The sequence below is a fragment of the Protomyctophum parallelum genome (assembly GCF_964188405.1).
Source record: "Protomyctophum parallelum genome assembly, chromosome: 15".
NCBI lineage: Eukaryota > Metazoa > Chordata > Actinopteri > Myctophiformes > Myctophidae > Protomyctophum > Protomyctophum parallelum.
The window spans coordinates 40,243,784-40,263,783 of NC_139710.1; the positions used below are offsets into that span (position 1 = coordinate 40,243,784).

Here is a 20,000-nt window from a genome sequence, read left to right on the forward strand (position 1 = left end):
CTATAGGTCAATTACCGTAGTTTTATTAACATTTTGATCTCACAGGATCGTCATCGCGCTGACCTGATGAAGATCCGGTGAGGGAACACACAGGAACCCCTGTTGGTGTTTTAGCATTATGTTATACTTTAGCTATTGAAAAATAGAAGAGCTACAAGCTCGTAGCGCGGCACTCACGTAGGTCTGCTATTTTAGATTTTTTTTTAAATTGTGCCTCTAATCTTTGAATATATATTATTACAGAGTGAACATTTTAACTAAAATCGTTGCTTCTGGGGAGGTCCCGGGAACAACATATTTTCAGATGGGCGGCAGGAGGCATATTACATTACGTTTTTGGGGTCCTTGACATGAAATATTGAGCACCACTGATACAGAAACATGAGGTTTTTCAGAAATGTGTCATCATTTAGAAGACATTTTTTAAATTTCGACGTCAGACCTAAATGAGATAAAATCAAGTGGATCCTCCGGCTGAAAGTGGAGTGCTCTGGTGGGGCTGCGGGGGGCTCTGGTGGGGCTGCGGGCCCCATGAGCACCAGTGTTGCTTTGGGCAGCAAAAATAGTTCAGTCATAATAGTCTTTGGAATGAAACTTCATTTAGTTTTAGTCACCTGGAATGTGTCAGCGCTAGTCTAGTTATAGTCGACTAAATACATGATTTTAGTTGACTACCCAGAGTTGTGGGTGACCGATCAGAGCCCATACTGTACATTTATTGCTGTGACCTTTGAATCTGTCTCTAACCTGTGTGTGTGTGTGTGTGTGTGTGTGTGTGTGTGTGTGTGTGTGTGTGTGTGTGTGTGTGTGTGTGTGTGTGTGTGTGTGTGTGTGTGTGTGTGTGTGTGTGTGTGTGTGTGTGTGTGTGTGTGTGTGTGTGTGTGCGCGCGCGCGCTCGGATCAGGTTCCGTCCACACCAGAACGCGGACCCCGGCCGCCCCCGTGTGGCGGCGCTCATCGACTCTCTGATCTCCTTCAAGAACAACGACCTGGGAGCCTGGATACGAGGAGGAGACATCGTCATCCAGAACTCTGGGTACCACTGGTCATTTATTTAATTACATTTACACCTCTGGGTACCACTGGTCATTTATTTAATTACATTTACACCTCTGGGTACCACTGGTCATTTATTTAATTACATTTACACCTCTGGGTACCACTGGTCATTTATTTAATTACATTTACACCTCTGGGTACCACCTGGTCATTTATTTAATTACATTTACACCTCTGGGTACCAACTGGTCATTTATTTAATTACATTTACACCTCTGGGTACCACTGGTCATTTATTTAATTACATTCACACCTCTGGGTACCACTGGTCATTTATTTAATTACATTTACACCTCTGGGTACCACCTGGTCATTTATTTAATTACATTCACACCTCTGGGTACCACTGGTCATTTATTTAATTACATTTACACCTCAGGGTACCACTGGTCATTTATTTAATTACATTCACACCTCTGGGTACCAACTGGTCATTTATTTAATTACATTTACACCTCTGGGTACCACCTGCTAATTTATTTAATTACATTCACACCTCTGGGTACCACTGGTCATTTATTTAATTACATTTACACCTCAGGGTACCACTGGTCATTTATTTAATTACATTCACACCTCTGGGTACCAACTGGTCATTTATTTAATTACATTTACACCTCTGGGTACCACCTGCTAATTTATTTAATTACATTTACACCTCTGGGTACCACCTGCTAATTTATTTAATTACATTTACACCTCTGGGTACCACTGGTCATTTATTTAATTACATTTACACCTCTGGGTACCACCTGCTAATTTATTTAATTACATTTACACCTCAGGGTACCACTGGTCATTTATTTAATTACATTCACACCTCTGGGTACCAACTGGTCATTTATTTAATTACATTCACACCTCTGGGTACCAACTGGTCATTTATTTAATTACATTTACACCTCTGGGTACCACCTGCTAATTTATTTAATTACATTTACACCTCTGGGTACCACTGGTCATTTATTTAATTACATTCACACCTCTGGGTACCACTGGTCATTTATTTAATTACATTTACACCTCTGGGTACCAACTGGTCATTTATTTAATTACATTTACACCTCTGGGTACCACCTGGTCATTTATTTAATTACATTTACACCTCTGGGTACCAACTGGTCATTTATTTAATTACATTTACACCTCTGGGTACCAACTGGTCATTTATTTAATTACATTTACACCTCTGGGTACCACCTGGTCATTTATTTAATTACATTTACACCTCTGGGTACCAACTGGTCATTTATTTCAGTGGTTCCCAAACTTCTTCATGTCAAGGACCCCCAAACACCCTGAGTGTCAAGGATGGAGTTCTCTGCCTTATCAATTAGTAACACCCAGCGCTCAGGACGGAGATTGATTAATAGGACGGAGATTATGGGGGGGGGCGGGGGACGGGGGGGGAAACCAAAAATGATCTGCACAAGGGCCCTCATGGGGGTTAAAATGATCTGCACAAGGGCCCTCATGGGGGTTAAAATGATCTGCACAAGGGCCCTCATGGGGGTTAAAATGATCTGCACAAGGGCCCTCATGGGGGTTAATCCGGCCCTGCTGCTAGTATAGAAGGCTGAGGTACGGTTATACCCTAGAGGTGTGATGTCATCACTTGCGAGCCGAGCAGTGATGTCATCAGCGCGAGGCGACCAGGCGGCCAGCTCATCGTGGTCTTCAGCAGGGGGTGATGTCATCAACTGCAAGGACCCCGAATAACACGGAAACGCTAATCATTCACAAACACCTCCTCTGCCAAAGTATTTCAGCCCCCACTGGGAGGTGACTTTGGCACTTTAAATGCATGAGACAACACCCCCCCCCCCCCCCGACATAAAAGTATCTCTCACAGGAACAAACACGCAATGACATGACGTTCAGAGGACAGGACCATGGCTCTACTGGGACATGACGTTCAGAGGACAGGACCATGGCTCTACTGGGACATGACGTTCAGTGGACAGGACCATGGCTCTACTGGGACATGACGTTCAGTGGACAGGACCATGGCTCTACTGGGACATGACGTTCAGTGGACAGGACCATGGCTCTACTGGGACATGACGTTCAGTGGACAGGACCATTGCTCTACTGGGACATGACGTCGAGTGGACAGGACCATGGCTCTACTGGGACATGACGTCAAGTGGACAGGACCATGGCTCTACTGGGACATGACGTTCAGTGGACAGGACCATGGCTCTACTGGGACATGACGTTCAGAGGACAGGACCATGGCTCTACTGGGACATGACGTTCAGGGGACAGGACCATGGCTCTACTGGGACATGACGTTCAGTGGACAGGACCATGGCTCTACTGGGACATGACGTTCAGTGGACAGGACCATGGCTCTACTGGGACATGACGTTCAGTGGACAGGACCATGGCTCTACTGGGACATGACGTTCAGGGGACAGGACCATGGCTCTACTGGGACATGACGTCCAGTGGACAGGACCATGGCTCTACTGGGACATGACGTTCAGTGGACAGGACCATGGCTCTACTGGGCGGGTGGTCATTGTTCCAGTCAGAGAGAGAGGGGGGGACGGACGGACGGAGAGGCCACAGCCATACTTTATGGGTCTGTTTTTCACCAGGGGTCCAAATTAGGCACTTCCCAGTCTGTAAATCTAGAGCCCAAACCCTCGCCATAGGGTCGGGAACTCATTGCAACTCAATGAGTTGCATTGGTGTGGTTTACCTTAAGAAAAACGGTCAGATTCACATGGATTTCTGCAGACCAGAATGTCACGTTGTCTCGACTCCAGAAAACGACTCTGTTGTTGTACTGAGGTCAAAAAGGGTTGTAGTCATTGCAACGTTTCTATACGCAGCGTGCGGTATCTCTGTGGGAGGAACAGCGGCCGTGTTCTGTTCTCTAAAGCCGTGGTTTTCAACCCTTTTCAGTTTGCACATCAAGGAAGCTCATAATTTATTCTGCATTTGTACCACGGACCACCATTGGATGAGATTCTGCCTCTCAGACCCAAAACTTTGAATATTGTGTTGTCATTGGATGAGATTTTGTATACAATATAAGAGAGACAATATAATATAACTGTTATTTTGATCAACATTTGCCTGTAACGCTAAATGTTAAAAACCAGTTAAGGTGGTTGCACACTGGACGCGTTTTTCGGAAAACCGCCGGAGAAACCCTCACGGGTCCATTTGGGAGCCGGCTGGAAACCTCAGTATGTCCAAAACGAGATTCAAATGTAAAAATGGCAAAAGTAGCAGATCTATAAGCTTGTTTCCAAACAATCTTATCGCTCCGGGTTCAGTCTCTATCACTGCGCAAAAAGCATGGAATACGGATGTGTATATTACAGGATACTCCCGTTAAGCCTGTATATTACCGTATATTACTGTATATGCCCGCTAAACCTGAGGTTTACGGGCAAAATACAGTGCCCATAATTACCCGTTAACTCATCTTTTCATGCTGTGTATCCTTTTAATACTCTATGGTGAAAACACACAAAGTTAAAGGTGGAGATAAGAGGTGTCTTCCCTGACGACAACGATGTCTTGTTGATGCCAAGATCATTAACGCCACTTAACACATTAACGTCACATTAACATCTCTCTCTCTCTCTCTCTCTCTCTCTCTCTCTCTCAGGTTTGCAGACAACGGAGTGGGGTTGTCCTTTGCCAGGTGTGTATTCATTCATTTCCATCAGGTTGTTTGGGCTTATTTTCTTTTCTTTTATATAATGTATTTGTGCAGCCTTGCCGGTCCTTCCTGTCCCAGAGTGCCCGCCGGCTGCCAGGTCCTTCCTAGAGAGATCCTGGGCATAACGGCAGACGTTATGACGTTTCCTCTGTGACATTCCAGATGTCCACACAACGCTCCACACGTCCCAAACTCCTCTCCCTTCTGGCTCCACACGTCCCAAACTCCTCTCCCTTCTGGCTCCACACGTCCCAAACTCCTCTCCCTTCTGGCTCCAAAATTACGGAATGCACTTCCCATTACATTACAATCAGAACTGCAGCCTCACTCCCAATCTGTCGCAGTAGTCTGAGAACTCACCTCTTCAGACTCCATCTTAGCCTGTAGCACTCACCAGAGCACTTGCCCTATAGCCTTTATGACCTTACAGGCGTATGCAAAGGCTCAACTTATGTCATTTAGATAGCATTTGATGTAGTTCTCGCTTACTGTAAGTCGCTCTGGAATAAGAGCGTCTTGCTCAATACCTCCTCTCTCCCTTCCTCCAGAGGTTGTCGTCAGTTTCTGTTGATGGCCATTGTTGCCACGGAAACGGTCGACAGCGTGACGCCAGGCCATGACGTCACGTCACCCTAGAAAGTATGGCGAGCAGACTAAGAAGTGTGCCAAGTCAGTCAGAAAGAAGATCAATAATATAATATAATAATATACTGCAAGCAATATAAAAAGGAGGTACCCTAACTAAGATACTGGGCTCCCTCCCCCAACGCCTAAGGCCCCTAAACTATAAGACCTCAAGGAGCCTCTGACAGCTCCCTCCCCCAACACCTAAGGCCCCTAATCTATAAGACCTCAAGGAGCCTCTGACAGCTCCCTGCTCCCTCCCCCAACGCCTAAGGCCCCTAATCTATAAGACCTCAAGGAGCCTCTGACAGCTCCCTGCTCCCTCCCCCAACGCCCCTAAACTATAAGACCTCAAGGAGCCTCTGACAGCTCCCTGCTCCCTCCCCCAACGCCCCTAAACTATAAGACCTCAAGGAGCCTCGTACACCAGCCCTCTGACAGCTCCCTGCTAATACAGGAAACGGTCATTACAGCCATCCCTAGCTCACCATCCAAAACTAATTTAAGTCAATATACAAATGGTTAAATGTTGTTTTTTTAGTTTTTTTTAGTTTGTAATTGAATACTCTCTATCCATTGAGTTCTCTTTTGTGTCCACAACATTCTTAATATTGTGTCCCTTCCTCAGAGATGGGCATGTATTTGAAATACATGTATTTTAAATACTTTATTTTTATTTTGTGAAAGTTTTTTCTGTATTTTAAGTTAAAATACAGACACTACGTATTTCAAATACATTCGCATCTCCGCCCTTCCTCTCACTTCCCCCGGCCTGCTTTTAAAACTATAATACGTCCACTATAATAAGTCCATTTTCTAAATGGTTCAATATTTTAAATGTTTATGTTTTCATACTTTATATGCGTTGATTTCCTCTGCTTTCTTACCTAAATTAGTATTTTTTGAGTGGTGCAACCACTCCATTACATGTGTGTACTGTGTGTGTCCCTGGGTCTGTCCTTGGGTCCCTGGGTCTGTCTGTCTGAGCACAAAAATAGCTTGGTTGGTTTTCACCATTTCTTTCGGACGCGGGGCGGCTTGCCAGAAACGGCCCGGCCCGGCCCCTTGAAGGCATTCCTGGGGGTCTGGATGTTCCAGCGACACACCCCCAGGGACCCCCAGGGGACCCCCACATGGTATAACTGTCATTATTGACCGTTTCAGACACGGGGCGGCTCGCCGGAACCGGGCCAGCCTCCTGGTCGCATACCGTTTTTTTACTTTCTCTTCACTGGTCTACTTTTACTCACTCACCCTCTCCCTCTCCCTCTCCCTCTCTCGCTCTCTCTGCAGCGATGGCAGCTATCCGAAGGACGAGGGCTCCAGCCAGGAGGTCACCCAGTCTCTGTTTGTGGGCGAGAGCCAGAACCGAGGCTCCAACGGAGGCCAGAACAAGTACTGGGGTCTGGGAGGAGCGGACGGGAGGTGGAGGACGCTGCCCAGGAACAGGTATAGTTACATTACATTTAGGCTTTTGTAACCCATTTAGACCTGAGGACAATTCTACAAATGCCTTCTAAATCCTGACAGTTTTCTGAAAAACCTCATGTTTCTATGTCAGTAGTTCTCAAACATTTTCATGTCAAGGACCCCCAGAAATATATGTAATTTGGCCACTGACCCCCATCTGAAAATACGTTGTTTCAGGGCCCCCAGGAGCAAAGATTTTTGTTAAATTGTAGTGAAAGCATGTATTCAAAGATTTGCACCACATTGTCACGATTTTTCAAAAAATACAACCTCGTAGCGCGGCACTCTGTGCCGCGATATGAGCTTGTAGATCTGCTGTTTTTCAATAGCAAAAGCATAACATGATTCTTAAAACACCAAAAGGGGTTCTCTCGCCCCGGAATGGGCTAAACAAAAATTGCACATGCAAGGCAGATTTGACTTATAACGGAGCTAAGCTAAGTAATAGCTTAAATGTGTTGTAGTTCCTCAACATTCCTTATGTTCACACATGCAACGGCTAGATTGAAACTGTGCCATTCGAATTTTTCCCATATAGAGAGTATGCACATGCATGATTTTCCCATCAGGACACGGCCCCCTCATCTAGACTGAGTGGCAAAACATTGAGCAGCATGGAAATGTCACATAATACAGGAGGCAGCAAAATGTTGTCTTATTGAAAACAAGCACTTCCAAACTCTGACACAGAAAAATAATCAAATGCAGGGCATTTCTTGACAGAAAGTAGCTCATAACGTTTCTATGGTGGATTTTTATGAAACAAATACTTTGCAGATAGAAAGAGGATAATTCAAGCTTTTCGTACAGTTGCAATGTTGGTGAGTTTAACATTGTTTAATGCAATCAGACAGGACTTTTCTGTTTGGATGGGTAGTGTTTTTTACCAATCAGTGGGCGTTCCCGCATAACTTCCAGGTACGATGATGTCATGTGCATACCCTCTATAGTAGGCTCAATGTGTTATGATTGACAGCATGACGAGGCCTTTAGTTGAACGCGCAAATGAACACGTTTGTCACCGTCGCACAAACAAGGGACGAAATTAATTTTGCTCATATGCCACCAAAATGTGGAACGCCCTACCAACAGTCATTAAGACATGCAAATCCCTTGACTCCTTCAAAACCGCTCTCAAAGGGGCCTTCCCCCCGTTTGGGTCCTTGGACCACTGTCCATGGTGCATAAAGGGATGTCCATTCTATTGTACTCTGTTGGTGGTGGTCGCTGCTGTGCTGCAGTGTTGATTTCGTCGACTAAAACTAAGACGAAGAATGTTCGTTGACTATACCTTTTTCCACTGACGAGAACTAAATGGGAACAAAATTAAAACTAAGCTATGACGACTAAAACTAAGACTAAATATATTGACATATATTGACTAATATCAAATACATTTTAGTCGACTAAATCAACTGTAGATTAATCGACTAAAATCTCATGATATTTAGTCGACTAAAACTAGACACTAAAACATTACGGGTGACTAAAATGTGACTAAAACTAAATGAAAACTATTCAAGAGACTACGACTAATCCTAAAATAGAAATAGACATGCTGTGCCCTGGTCAAAATGACTTCCGGCGGGCCCTGCATACCAAAGCTACATTGGAACATGTCCATTATATAGTTTAACAATGACTCTAGTGGAACATGTCCATTATATAGTTTAACAATGACTCTAGTGGAACATGTCCATTATATAGTTTAAGAATGACTCTATAGTGGAGTCCGCTCAACGCTCAAAACAGAGCTTTATTTGTTTCCCACGAGAATGTGGAGCCAGAAACACTTACACCCGTTGAAATGGAGGACATAAAAAGAATCGAACGGAACTGAATGGAATATCACCCCAAATCAATATGTTATGCTGTATTGTGTGTTGATGGACAGGCCAGACATTGTGAACAGGGACGTGCACACATGGACATCAAAGGGGGGCTTTTACCCGTCTGTGTACAACAACTGCCCTCTCCAGACCACTAATGCAGCATTTACTATATGGTGGAAGAAAATGCAAATGTCCCTCCTCTCCTTTCCATGCCATGCCGGAAGGCAGCATTCAGAAGAATAGATTTTTTCCAAAGTCTCCTGAACTTTGAACGCAACATTTTGCGTTGAGCAAATTTGTTTCGAAAACCATGCCGTACACCTGCATCTCCAGCAGAGTGCTGGCTTGCGCCCCGAAAATAGCTGATCTGCTATTTTCGCTATTTTGAGATTGTGTGTTTTAGGGGGCTTTTGTCAGTATATGAAAACCCTAGATATCCTCAACAGTTTCTTGTGGAAATAATGAGGGAGACAGACAGACAGACAGCGTGTTAATGTCTTGAGCAACTTTCCCTCCAGTGACACTTGAGACGTTTGTTAAAATAGATAGACAAGTAACTGCCATTAGCACTTACGAGTGTTCGTGGGTGTGCGTGCGCGTGTGCGCATGCAGGAACCCTTTTTGGTGTTTTAAGCATTATCCTCTCCTCTCCTCTCCTCTCCTCTCCTCTCCTCTCCTCTCCTCTCCTCTCCTCTCCTCTCCTCTCCTCTCCTCTCCTCTCCTCTCCTCTCCTCTCCTCTCCTCTCCTCTCCTCTCCTCTCCTCTCCTCTCCTCTCCTCTCCTCTCCTCTCCTCTCCTCTCCTCTCCTCTCCTCTCCTCTCCTCTCCTCTCCTCTCCTCTCCTCTCCTCTCCTCTCCTCCAGAACATTTCCCATCCGTGGGTTCCAGATCTACGACGGTCCGGTCCGTCTGACCAGCAGCACGTTCCGCGGCTTCGCGCCGACCGCGGATCGTTTCAGCTCCGCCGTGGGCTTCAACCTGAAGAACACCTGGCAGCTCACCCCCCGAAACAACCTGTCGCAGCTGGCCTTCCACCCCACGGTAAGTACCCCCAAACCCCCCTGAAACAACCCCCAAAACCCCCTGAAGCAGCATCGGTGTGTGTGCGTGTGTGTGTGTGTGTTTGTGAATGTAATGCACAATCTATGTAAAGCGCTTTGGATAAAATCGCTATATAAACGCACCATATTTGCCATTTACTTTTCAGTATTCTAATTAAAGAATAGAAATAACAGTGAAAATAGTATCAATATGCAGAAATACTTTGTTAAGTCCGGAATTCAATATGTACTTAAATTTCCAAAAGTAGAAAGTATACTCGGGTATTCAAATGCATAAAATGTCTAAAAATAATATATATATATATTTTTTTAAATAGCAGATCTACAAGCTTTGCAAAGCGACACACCAATTTGTGCTTCCCGGTCCTGGAATGGGTTTAATCGGTATAAAAAAGAAGCAGTTTGAGAAGCACACCCTGTGCCTCAGGTGACCTGATTTGCTGCTCGTCGAGGCTGAATTATGTCCGTTCCTCGGGTTCATTCCATCAGGTGTCTTTAGTTTTATCCCCTTTTTGTTCCTACGCTAAACGTCGACACATGCTCCTGTGGCGGTGTTTTCATATTAGTCTACTTGCCAGCCCATAGATCCCCATTGTGAACCCGGAGTGACTCAGTCCCGGGTGCAACATTTCTAGCATAAAACGTTGGTGTACTCAACATGTCCGGGTGGACTATATTGTCAGTACTGGAACAAACAACGAGGTAGGAGCGCACGCCAGTCGTGGGGAGGTGCTGACCGCAGGAGATAAAACTTTAAAAAAAGGAAAAGAGTCCGCACAGCTCGTAGTCACGATGCAAGAAGCTTTTATTGAACCGACGTTTTCGGCAAATGCCTTCTTCAGGGTTAGGGTTACATGCCTAATAAATAAATAAAAATAACTAAGTAAACCCTGTAGCTGCATTTTTCTCGAGACATAAAAGCATACAAAGAGTTGTCCCTCAAAAGTAGTGGAACAATAGCAAGGGACACGCAAAAAAATCACAACGTGGATTTATTTTTCCTGACTTCCACCCGACGAAAACGGCATAAAAACTAAAACCCATGATGACAAACTATGACTAGATATACCGACAAAACATTGACTAAAATGTTAAGGAGATATAGTGGAGAAGAGCTCATTTTATGTGTAATTGCACTTGGGTTGTTAGCAGATCTACAAGCTCACAACCCCTTCGTCCGTCTGTCTTGTATATCCTGAGGGTGTGTTTGAGACAGACAGACAGACAGACAGCGTGTAAAAGAGAGAGACCCCATGCAGAGTCAAGACTGGCAGCCTTGACAAAAAGTTTAAATCATAGTTCTGCTGCCCTCTAGTGTTGGTAGAAGTAATTGCTTGGCAGTGCAGTTTTACAGCCATCAAAAAGCAGTGCTCAAAACTTGCCCGGGACCCAAACTTGTGAAAATAGCAGATCTACAAGTGTGCAACACTTCACTTCTTTTGTTGCCGTTTTGCCTTTGAGAGCAGAGTAATCTACTGTAGTAAGAGAGTGGTGACACTAGCGTTGACTCCCATTGTATCAATGGAATGCGGAAGTGCTCATTCTATCTCAAAGGGATAGTTCCAATGTTTGGAACTATAGCCCATAGCACCCCGCTTTGCGGCGAGATCAAAGCGTGTCGCCACTCTCTTACTATTCCACTCGGATTGAGAGATGGACATGTGTAAAGTCGGCTGACAGGAAACGGGGAGAGAGATGGGGGGTCTTTCGGGATCGGGAGTCGAACAAATTAAATTTGTTAAATTGGAAAAAGGGCTTCGTTAAGACCTCCATATTATTATGGTCAATGTCTGTGTGAAAAGTGGGAGTGATTGGTGCAGGTGGTGAGGAGATATGGCAGTGTTTCTGACAGACATTCAGACAGACATTGACAGAATTATAGTATGATGATGATAAACGATGATAGCTTAGCATCCCGGACATCTGACTGTGTAGCACAGTGGAGAAAACTAGCGGATGTTGTGATCACGTGGACAGGAAATGACATCGCCAGATTCCCTCTATTTGGTAAAAATCTGCATAATGGTGAAGTTACCGCCACCATCATGACTCAGTGTCTAATACTATAGGATTACCGTGGTAGAATGAGATATAGTGTGTATGTCACGGATTTTTCTATTGGCATTAAAATGACGAATTAAACGTATGAATAGTGCAGGTAGAAGGCACAATCCACTGTTAATCAGGGTGGCATGGCCATAAGAGGGTTAAAAAGATTATGCATTTATTTTACGCTCTCTCCCCCCTCATAGGTGGGTTTGCGGGCGTTCTTCGGTCGCCCCGGCCAGTGGTTCGAGGAGAACGACCTGGACGGCGACCGGACCTCGGTGTTCCACGATGTGGACGGCTCGGTCAGCGGCTACGCAGACACCTACGTGGGCCGCGCAGACAACTTCCTGCTGCAGCACCCCGCCTGCGCAGCCCTGCCGCGCTGGAACGCCGTGGTCTGCAGCGGAGCTTACGCTCAGGTTAGTGGTGGTCTGATTTCAGCTAATTACTGGTATTAAAATGTTATTGTCCTTTTTTTTAAATGTCCAATGTATTTGTTTTTAGTTTGTAAAGTTAATAATATCTCAAACTTATATAGCGCTTTTTACCCAAAGACGCTTTACATGGGGGGGGCTTTACAGAGGTAGCAACACATAAAAACAACTTTATTAGAAAAAAGGAAAAAACCACTAAAAGCTAAAGAACATTAAAATTTTGTTTGGTTTTGCGGACGTCGAGGAGGTTTGCATCACCAGACCTGAGGGAGCGATAGGGGACATGACGTTTGAGGACGTCACAGAGGTATGGGGAGCCAGGTTATTTAGTGCTTTGTAGGTGGTCAGGAGTGTTTTGAAGTGGATTCTTTGTTTAACCGGTAGCCAGTGAAGGTCTGGTGTAATATGGTTTATTGAGAACTTTAAAGGTGGTGCCGTAGAGGATACTGTTGCAATAATCAAGGGGGGATGTGATGAAGGCGTGGATGAGTGTTTCGGCTGCGGCAAATGACAGAGGGTCGGAGACGGGCAATGTTCTTGAGGTGGAAGAAGGCGGTTTTGGTGACTTGGTTAACAAAAAAAGTTGACATAACTAAAATGCATTTGAAATTGAATGAAAAGGTTACTTTTCAGGATTTCAATTCTAAAAATAGCAAAAAACTATTCGAGATTTCAATAAATAATAACAAAAAGTGTCTCTGCATCTGTCTCTCCGTCTTTTCTCTCTCACACACTCTCTACTGTCTCTCTATGTCTCTCTCTCCCAGGTGTACATCCAGACCCAGGGAGTGTCCAACCTCGGTCTGTCCATCCTCAGAGACGAGTACCCGGCGGCCCCTCTGGTGCTGAGGGGCATCAACCAGCAGGGGGCGCTGTCTCAGCAGTACCAGCCCGTTCTGATGATGAGCAAGAGCTACACGCTGCACTGGAACGGCCCGGCGCCGCGCGAGATCGTCCTGTCGCTCATCAACTTCAACAAGTACGGAGAAACCATCGTTAGCAGATCCACAACCCAATGTTGTAGATCAGCTAATTGCACGTTTGGGGGATTCCTCAAAAAAAAAAAAAAAAAAAAAAAAATATATATATATATATATATATATATGTGTGTGTATATATATTTTCTGGCCAAAGAGAACTTCCCCAGGGAAAGGAAGGGACCGCACACTCCAGAGTCCGGAGACTCAGGACAAGATTATTTGTGTGCCTGTTTACATACAGTATATATAAAATGTAATTCTAAATTCCAATACTTCATTCTGATTGGCTGGTTACCGTCACGTGACCGGTGTAAATTTCACCGATAACTCCTTCAATCACTTTTTATCGTCCTGCAGCCTTGTAGCTGAACTGGGGAAGGGGAGCGCTTGATTGCTTTACAAACACATGCCGTGCGGGTGTCTAAGCACCGCCCGGCTCATATGACTGTGAATGTGTGGCTCCAGGCAGCCCCGTAAATACATCAAGCGCTATTCTTCCGTCACATAGGCTACTTGCCGAGTAAAACCAAGGACTGTATAAAGAGGACAGGAAGCGAAGACCGTAAGGGCGCCGCCATGTTGCTCACATGGTGCTCCATGGAAGGAAAGAAACATGCGCAATGGGCTTTATGGAGCCAACACTTCCGCGTTCAGCTTCCTTGGTCTGCAACTGCGCATGTTTCTTTCCTTCCATGGAGCACCATGTGAGCGCCCGTACGGTCTTCGCTTCTTGTCCTCTTTAGACAGTCCTTGAGTAAAACAAGGAAGTGTTGTGGCTCTGGCTCGCTCGCTCTGATGGCGCAAAGCGTAGCTACTTTTGTGAATTTAATAGTTTTATTAGGTTAATATTGCTATATGTTTGTAACCGTTTTAGAAAAGCAATAAGCCACTCGAGGCCCCAGCTTACCGGGTATTTTACACTGGCTGGGAGGTAGAAGACCCTCCGCGGCGTGTCGGGTCTGCCTACGCCCCCAGCCAGTGTAAAATACCCGGTAACCTGAGACCTCTCGTGGCTTATTGCTTAAGTAACTCGTGACCCAAGGCCATAACATGACCCAGAATCTGTGTCTCCCTCTCCCCCTCAGAGATGACTGGGTGCTGGTGGGGCTATGCTACCCGTCAGACACCACCTTCCAGGTACGGATGGAGCTCCACAGCACCTTATGTAGACTTAGATAGCATCTTATACAGACTTATAGCATGTTACGTAGAGTAGACAGCACTAGAATTGCATATAGTCATAGCACTTTATAGTATATACATAGTATAGTATAGTATAGTTTATATGTATAGTTTCATTATATAGATATTCCACTGTTACGTTCTTAGCTTACGCATGTTTCATGATAACTACTTTGTATGTATGTGATGTATTGCCATGCTTTTTTTTCTTGCTTAATGTAAATCGTTCTGGATTAACCCATTCTGGGCGGGAACCCCTTTTGGTGTTTTAACTAAGCATTGAAAAAATAGCAGATCTACAAGCTCGTGCTTCGTTATCAATACAACATTAACGAGCTCCACCGCTATCATTAACGAGCTCATCCCTATCACTAACGAGCTCCGCCCCTGCCATTAACGAGCTCCACCCCTAAACTTAACGAGCTCCACCCCTATCACTAACGAGCTCCGCCCCTGCCATTAACGAGCTCCACCCCTATCACTAACTAGCTCCGCCACTGCCATTAACGAGCTCCACCCCTAACCTTAACGAGCTCCGCCCCTATCATTAACGAGCTCCACCCCTAACCTTAACGAGCTCCACCCCTATCATTAACGAGCTCCGCCCCTGCCATTAACGAGCTCCACCCCTAACCTTAACGAGCTCCACCCCTATCACTAACGAGCTCCGCCCCTGCCATTAACGAGCTCCACCCCTATCATTAACGAGCTCCACCCCTATCACTAACGAGCTCCGCCCCTATCACTAACGAGCTCCACCCCTAACCTTAACGAGCTCCGCCCCTATCATTAACGAGCTCCGCCCCTAACCTTCCAGGTGGTGGCTGACATCAACGACCGGCAGAGCAACAGCTTCGATGACTACACAGACTATGGCATGCTGTCCAGCCTATCAGAGCTGGAGAAGAGACCCGCCGAGAGGAAGTACTACTTTGACCGCTCCGTGGGGTGAGGATAGAGCTCAGTACTGCCCCCTCTGGGCCTGGCATAATTGTTACGTTAGTATAGTATCGCCCCGTCGCAACTGTTGTCCCCACCAGGCCGAAGGCCCGGTCAGTGGTCCCCCGAGCCCACTTTGAGAAGCACCGAACTAACCCTAACCCCTCCCCCAACCCCTCCCATCCCCTAACCCCTCCCCTCCATCCAGACTGCTGTGGCTGTTCCTCCGAGCCAGGCACGGGCGCGACGGCCACAGCTACTGCTCCGTGCGCGGCTGTGAGCGCGTGAAGGTGACGGCCAGCACCTCCTCGTCCAGGCAGACCTGTAACTGCACCTCCAGGGCATACCCCAAGTACAGCCGCGTGCCCACGGCCGCCGTGCCCATGCCAGTGCACAGCGCCCAGCCCTGCCAGGGCTGCGGTGCCAAGCAGGTCAGTGTGGACTTCGTCCACTAAAACTAAGACGAAAAATGTTTGTCTACTAAGCTACGATGACTAAAACTATGACTAAATATATTGACAATTTCGTCAACAAATAAAAACTAGACTAAAATGTTAGGAAGGGTCTAGTGGACAAGAGATCCAGTACTGTATAAGGAATGTTACACTTGGTTTCATGCTGAAAATAGCTGCGACACGTTGTGAGCTTGATCTGCTCTTTTCAGCTAGTGTAAAATCTGTCATTAAGACGGCATCAAGGCCCACCGAAATACATTTTAGTCGACTAAATCAATGTATCTTATGATATTTAGTCGACCAAAACTAACACCAACACTACAATGTGACAAACTAAATGAAAACTATTCAAAAGCTAAATAAATCTAAATTTGCTGCTAAAAACAACACTGAAGCTCCCCAACCCGTCCTTGTCCAATAGGCACGCAAGAGAGGAGACAGGGCAAGCCGTCCTTCTCACCCGTTGAGATGCACGTTAAATGACAGAATGAATCGATCGTTTAAGTAGCAAGAGCTTCAATATGTCTTCTAAATCTAGTCGACCAGGCCTGCAGTAGGCTATGCACTGGACACATGTCTTCTAAATCTAGTCGACCAGGCCTGCAGTAGGCTATGCACTGGACACATGTCTTCTAAATCTAGTCGACCAGGCCTGCAGTAGGCTATGCACTGGACACATGTCTTCTAAATCTAGTCAACCAGGCCTGCAGTAGGCCATGCACTGGACACATGTGCATTACATTGTTTCAATATATTATAAATATGAGGAAATGACAGAGGGAGAAACAGTATCCAACATCAACTCTAATGTTGCACGGTAAGACTACGGTCATTAGTATTATTGCCATCACCTGGGTGGGTCAGTCGTGTAACTTTCTTGACGTTAAGCCATGTATGTGTTCAACAACAAAGCCATGCAAAATAAAATATCACTGACAGCTATGAGGTGGTAAAAGCTTGTCCTGCAAAGGAACTATTTGGATTGGCATTGGACAATCTCTTTTTGGGATGGGATTTAACGAAGGGCTAATTATTGTTACCTAATCGCAGCCTAATTATTTGAGATGCTCACCATAATGTTTGCATAATCGTCATGTTTAAAAATGCCCATAAGTTTTCAAACGTTTTGGTCCCTTTCTCTCTCGATCTACAAGCTCAAAAGGCATTGCGATGTGACACATTTTGAGCTTGTAGATCGGCTAGTTTTGCTGATTTTGCACTGTGGTACGGCAAGTATAAAATATGGCTTAAGTTAACTTAATCAGACTAATCCATTTCGACGATTATATAAAGCAATGGCGTTATTGATTTTGTATAAAATAATGTGTGTGTGTGTGTGTGTGTGTGTGTGTGTGTGTGTGTGTGTGTGTGTGTGTGTGTGTGTGTGTGTGTGTGTGTGTGTGTGTGTGTGTGTGTGTGTGTGTGTGTGTGTGTGTGTGTGTGTGTGTGTGTGTGTGTGTGTGTGTGTGTGTGTGTGTGTGTGTGTGTGTGTGTGTGTGTGTGTGTAGCTGGTGTTCTCCAGTGAACCGTGGATGCTCTACCTCCAGACTCAGATCAAGTCTCTCTCCCCCAAAGAACAACAGAATGGAGACAACATGTCCTTTATCACTGTGAGTACAGACATCCTGTCTGTCTCTGACACTGTGAACCACTCCATACTGCTAAACAAGCTGAAGGCATTCGGTTTTGATGGCCCATCGTTAAACTGGGTGAGATCTTACCTTGAGGGAAAGAAACAGGTGGTCGATGTGAATGGTACCCTGTCTACCTCCCTCCCAGTAGAGTGTGGGGTCCCCCAAGGGAGCATCCTAGGGCCTCTACTGTTTCTAATTTATGTAAACGACATGAACTCGGCATGTAAATGCAATCTGTTCTTGTTTGCAGACGACTCAGCTCTCGGACAAAGATAAGTCGCAGGTCGAGAGAGTACTCAGCACAGAGCTCGGTAGCATCTGTCTTTGGCTCTCCGACAACAAATTGTCACTGCACTGGGAAAACTGAGTCTATTCTGTTTGGTTCAAGTCATAACCTCAACAAGTCCCCGGGCTTCACAGTTGGAGTGGGTGACAGTGTGGTCACAAATAGGGAAGAGGTCACTTACTTGGGCTTTATACTAGATAACAAACTCACGGGTGAAAAAATGGCAATGAAAGTGATCTCAAAGGTCAACCAGAGAACTCGTTTCTTGGGCAGGATATCCCCTTATGTCAACAGCAGTGCTATGAGGACCTTGGCCAGTGCCCTCATCCAGTGCCACTTTGACTATGCGTGTACTTCATGGTACAGAGGTATCTCCAAGCTTTTGAAAACAAAGCTGCAGACCTCCCAAAACAAGCTTGTGAGGTTACTACTAAAATTGAACCCCAGGTCTCATCTTACCTCTGCCCACTTTAGTAGCCTGGGATGGCTAAGAGTGGAGGAGAGAGTATCTCAGCTCTCATTGTGTCTGGTCTTCAAGATCCTAGGTGCCTCTTTTCCAGAGTACCTGCTGGGCTACCTGCCCAGAGTGAGGGATGCTCACAGGTACTCAACCAGAGGAAGTCCTTATGATCTAGTTCCCCCCCAGTTTCAGGACACTCAAGGGAAAAAATGCTTTTTACTATGCAGCCACTACTCTGTGGAATGCACTCCCTCCAGCCCTGAAATCCCTAGATTCTATTGCAATATTTAGGAAAGACGTGAAATCATGGCTCCATCTACACACTAACTGGTCATAGTTAGCTTCCGACCCTGGATAGCCCATCTCTTATGCTCAGGACTATTCTCTCAGGGTACCTCTTGTCCTATGTATATAGTTCCCAGCCTTATATGTAAGGATTATTTATTATGTTCCATGGTTGTTTTGTCTGTACAGTATGAATGTGTATAGTTTCATGTTACAAAGTCGACCACAATGGAAACAAGCGAAGGCTTTTTTGTGTCTAAGTCCATTTGGCGTTTTTTAAATTTCTGTCATTTTCTTAAACTGCCAATGAAGTATTCTATCTATCCATCTATCTGAGACAACATGTCCTTTATCACTGTGAGTACAGACATCCTGTCTGTCTCTGAGACAACATGTCCTTTATCACTGTGAGTACAGACATCCTGTCTGTCTCTGAGACATAGCAGATCTACAAGCTTGTAGCCCGGCACCGAGTGCTGCGCTATGAGCTTGTAGATCTGATATCTTTGAAAAATTGTGAAAACGTGACACACATCTTTGAAAATAATATCCTTTCAGAGCCAAAGTTTTTAACTCAAATCTTTGCTCCTGGGAGGGTCCCTGGAACAACATATTTTCAGCTGGGGGTCAGCGGCCAATTACATATAATCTTGGGGGTCCTTGACATGAAAATGTTTGAGAAGCACTGACATAGAAACATGGGGGTTTTCAGAAAACTGACATGATTTAGAAGACATCTGTAGAATCGTTCCCAGGTCAACATGGGTTAACAAAATGTCATTCTTTCCTACTGACTGTCAGGTGAACGAGGTGAGCATGTCCTTCTCCCAGGCTGGGTTCTTCCTTGTCACTGTGGACGCCTGCTCAGGGAAAGTGTCCAAGAAAACCTCCTTCCCAAAGCTTGACTCCAGGATGGAGCAGTACCTGACCACTGGAATACCTAAGAGGTGACTAACATTCCTTTGTCGAAGTGCGTGTGAGTGTGCATGCACGTGTGCGCGTGTGTGTGTGTGCGTGTGCGCGGCTGCGCGCATGCACAAATCACTAGAATCCAAGTGATTAGTCTACCTATTTTGTACTTACAATTACATGACTGTAAACAAACATTAAAAGTCCATAGACTTGACTGCCATATGATGTCCTTTCAAAACCCAGACGTTGGAGGGCCTAGCAGTGCCTAACACCCCTCGAAAATGTAATTTTATAAAAAATGTATTACTAGTTTTTAATTGATTGCATTTGTTTGATTTAAGTTTTGCACACCTAGTGAAAATGCCATGGGGATTCAGAGAACTGGTAGATTCATGAATAAAGGAAAGGAAAGGAAAGGAAATAAAATGAAAGAGGGAGGCAGAGACAAACGGATGAATGAAGGAGGAAATGAAAGAAGGGTTGAAAGAGAGAGAGAGAGAGAGGGAAGCTTGTTTGATTGTAACGTCCGGTCATGTGATCAGGTCTATAGTGCTGATGGCGACGCGGGGTCGTCCGGACGGCCTGATGGGAGTGGCATCACACCTGGTCTCGTTAGGAACCGCCAAGGCTGCAGATTTGCATACGAAAGGTGAGTGT

At 45.4% G+C, this 20,000-nt stretch overlaps 1 protein-coding gene across 1 annotated transcript in view; it reads left to right on the forward strand.

Moving 5' to 3' along the window:
• Window positions 1-20,000, forward strand: part of cemip2 (cell migration inducing hyaluronidase 2) — a 106,633-nt gene that overhangs the window by 81,114 nt on the left and 5,519 nt on the right. The window contains 12 exon segments of the mRNA XM_083783494.1: window positions 905-1,036; window positions 4,688-4,723; window positions 6,659-6,814; window positions 9,530-9,707; window positions 11,980-12,195; window positions 12,978-13,189; window positions 14,276-14,327; window positions 15,190-15,320; window positions 15,520-15,742; window positions 17,275-17,376; window positions 19,233-19,378; window positions 19,886-19,992. Of these exon segments, the coding sequence (XP_083639620.1) occupies window positions 905-1,036; window positions 4,688-4,723; window positions 6,659-6,814; window positions 9,530-9,707; window positions 11,980-12,195; window positions 12,978-13,189; window positions 14,276-14,327; window positions 15,190-15,320; window positions 15,520-15,742; window positions 17,275-17,376; window positions 19,233-19,378; window positions 19,886-19,992 (1,691 nt within the window).